The sequence below is a fragment of the Cucurbita pepo genome, chromosome LG02, assembly GCF_002806865.2.
Source record: "Cucurbita pepo subsp. pepo cultivar mu-cu-16 chromosome LG02, ASM280686v2, whole genome shotgun sequence".
NCBI lineage: Eukaryota > Viridiplantae > Streptophyta > Magnoliopsida > Cucurbitales > Cucurbitaceae > Cucurbita > Cucurbita pepo.
Genome location: NC_036639.1, coordinates 4,152,053 through 4,155,586, shown reverse-complemented (window position 1 = coordinate 4,155,586; position 3,534 = coordinate 4,152,053). Strand labels below are relative to the sequence as shown.

The 3,534-nt window shown below is 34.7% G+C and overlaps 1 protein-coding gene across 2 annotated transcripts; it reads left to right on the top strand.

Moving 5' to 3' along the window:
- The first annotated feature begins 675 nt into the window (after positions 1–675).
- Positions 676–3,170, top strand: LOC111786101. 2 transcript variants are annotated; one of them, XM_023666449.1, is made up of 3 exons: positions 676–853; positions 946–1,058; positions 2,778–3,170. In XM_023666449.1, exons 1-3 carry the CDS (start codon positions 781–783, stop codon positions 2,799–2,801), a joined length of 210 nt encoding a protein of 69 aa, XP_023522217.1. In that variant the 5' UTR covers positions 676–780; the 3' UTR covers positions 2,802–3,170. The 2 variants fall into 2 exon arrangements, with proteins under 2 accessions (XP_023522217.1, XP_023522224.1); XM_023666456.1 differs by having other exon boundaries at positions 678–853; positions 946–1,085.
- Positions 3,171–3,534: the final 364 nt, after the last annotated feature.

Sequence of the window (3,534 nt, the reverse complement as noted above, 5' to 3'; positions counted from 1 at the left end):
TATGGAGAGTCGTGTTCATCTAACATGGTATCAGAACTATGACCTAAACTTAGCCATGTCAATAGAATCCTCAAATGTTAAACAAAGGACTCCATAGTATAGAGTCATACACTAAACTTAGCCATGTCAATAGAATCAAAAGACTCCAAAAGAAAAAGTTCGAGACTGCCCTAAACTTAGCCATGTCAATAGAATCAAAAGGCTCCAAAAGAAAAAGGACTCGAGGCTCCTCGAAGATATAGTAAAAAATGACTAAGACTCCAAAAGAAAAGGAGTCGGAGGTGTGGATGAAAGTTACAGATTAAAAATATCATACCATTATAGAGAGTCGTGGTTTCTAACATGAACGGTTAAACGATTGAATTTTGGTGAAGTGGGCGATGGTGGTTTTGGCACTGCCAAAGAAACTTATTAATTGGCTTTCGTTATTTTATTTTATTTTATTTCTTTTGTGTGTTTTTAGTGTTGAAATGAAATATCTATTTATTTATTTATTTAATGTTATAATTATCTCCTACCATGTTATTTATAAATTAAAATTTTACTTTTATTAAAAAAAATAAAAAAAATAAATAATAAAGAGTCAATATTTGAATTAATTACATTTTACTTTGGTCAAACACCTATTTCAAACCTTAGTTTCAGTTTGACCTTAAAAATAAAAACGACGTTGTTTTTCCCCTAATTTTGCGAAGGTGAAGAAAATCTGAAATTTTGACTTTTTCTAGAACCCTGGGTTAGGGCAACGAGACGACGGTGACGGCCTGAAGGAAGAAGCGAATGACGGGAGAAGAGGTTGCTGGTCCGGCGGGCCCTAAGGTTCTACGTCTGCTCTATTTCGCCGGTGCTGGATGTAAATTTCTTCGATTCACCTCTTTTTCTTATCTGTTTTAAAATTTTGATTGTTTCGATTTATTAATTGTTCTATTTGATTATGTTTTGTAGTTGTTTTCACAATTGCGATGAACAAGTGGCGGGAGATCGAGCGCAAATCTCTGTTGCAACAACAGCAGAAGCAGAGATTGGATCATCAATTCGCGGAATCTCCTAATGATGCGGTACAGAAAGTCGTTAAGTGAACTTAGGTTCGTTTGTTATTTTCAGAAATTTCACTTGTATTACCAACAGGATATTGGATTTTTTTTTTCTTTCTATTTAGGACAATAATGTTGGATGAATGATAGATTTTTCTGTGATTATAATTATGCTGTGAGGTTTCTTCCTTCTCTACGAATCGGAGTTCTGCTCCCTTTCTATAGCAATAATGGAAGGGACAAACACTTCTGGAATGCAGCTTTATCAATTATCACCTTTAAGAAGAGAAAGTGTAATGACTACAATAATTGAGTGCAATTGTTTCCTGAAAATGAAAGGAGGGGCGGGGGGGCGGTGGAAATTTTTTCGAATTAAAGTTTCAGATTGGAAATGTCATTGATGACTTTGCGGAGAAAAAGAAAGAAAGAAAAAAAAGAAAAAAGACAATGGAACTTCTTGGAGATTAGAATTGTGACATCTGCCGGAACCAAAATAAGTTGGATAGAAGTTGTTCCGTCGGATTATGTAATACCATTATTCACTGCTGTTTTATGTATTGTGATTGATGCGGGATTCATCTGTTGTCTTTAAAATATACCATACATTTTGGCACCTTATTTTGTGGGATTCTGGCCCTTATACAGAGTGGTTTGAGCTTGTGTTAGTAGTTATCTTACGAAGAAATGATGTTGTAACTACATGACCAAGGGCAGCCTGATTGTGAGATCCCACATCGGTTGGGGAGGAGAATGAAGCATTCTTTAAAAGGGTGTGGAAACCTCTCCCTAGCAAACGCATTTTAAAAACCTTGAGGGAAATATCTGTTAGCGGTGGTCTTGGGCCGTTACATTGATAATCTTGTTCTTTTTTCAGACTCAGCTAGTACTAGTAGTTAGTTTTTCTCTGTCTTGTTCTTAATTTCTTTCTTCATCATATTCAGGATGAGCCAACGGGGATGCTATTTGAAAATTTGAAATAAAGAAGTGGAAGTAATTACTTAAGAATACAACAGAAGTTATTGACTTTCTGGCATGAGGGATTTTTCTTTTGTGTATGTGATATGTCAACTTTTGGAGTTCTAGTTCATTCATTTGATGTTTACCCCTTGGATTCAGTTACTGTATAGTTGACTTTTGTGGGTGGCTATTCTGCCTCGTGGACTTAATAATTTCTTTCAATTTTAGGATAACGTTTTCCACAAGCTAAGATTTCTAATGAACTTTAAAAGTAAGGCCTTGAGCATCTTCGTAGACTTTGTGAATTTGAGATAGCAACTAAAGTTTGTACAGTGAAAGACTAGCTTATCCAAATTACTGTTCGAGAATATTTTATACTTCACCAAAACATCCATCTGGGCATACATCTGTGTTAGTATGTCCTTTTCAACTTGAAAAATGTAATAATTATTCTTGTAATCAAGGCTTTATTGCTTGTGTGCATGATATGGTTATCTTTTTGTGACTGTCATTTTATGGTCGTTTGCTCAGTTCCCAAAACTTTATCTGCAAGAATCCATTGGAGTTGTATAATTATTTTAGTTCTTCATTGTCTGTGGATGAATTATTATTGTGCTACTCCTTGTAATTTTTTTTTTTTTTTTTAACATAATGTCGTTTCTGTAAAACAAAAGGAAAGGAAGGTAGTTAATGTGATGTTTTGCTGTTTTATGTTTTAAATATGTAGTTTTAATGCTTAATTCAAGTCCCTTATGCATGGTGTCACAATCGCACTTTTCATGGCAGGGGACGTTGCGATTGCGAGCATGACCGTGACACATGGCAGGGCTGATGATCAAGGATCTTAAGATGCTTCTGGTTCCAGCTCAACAGTTAAGTCTGCTATTTTCAACAAGATTTCTTGTTCTTGATAAAAGTATGCTAGGATTATCTATGCTTTTTAACTGTGACGCTGGGTAGATTTGAGCCATTACCAAACAAATGATGCGTCTTTTAGTAGTACTATGTCTTCCTTCATCCTGGATCAAGCCATCTCTCTGTTTCTAATCTCCACTATATGTACAAGTCCATTATGGTCTGAAGGAAACAGCATTTTTAAAACTAGTACTGTCATAGGGTAACTAAAGTAAATTTCTCCTTTTCTACCTGTTGGTCAATTCTGAAGTTCAATTCTGATTATTTATGTTAGCATAGGATCTGATTGCATTTCTAATCATTCAATCCATAGAGATGGGAAAATATAATTGTGGGCTGGTTTAGAATTCCAATTCAAATACTTGTTTAGATGGTTAAATGTGAATGTTTCTAGTGTTGTCTCTGATGAGTTCCTTGACTTGGAAGATAAACTTCACATGTGCTTAAAAAGCAGTAAAAGAACATGTAGTTCTGAATGGCAACTTAGTATTTGTTTGTTTATTACAATTCTAGAAAGTTTCTTCAAAAGATGTCCTCTATTGAACTTGCATAGAGTGATTAATGTAAGTTCACTTTCAATTGGAATATACTTTTTTTTCTTTGGTAGTGATGAACTTGGAATATTTGT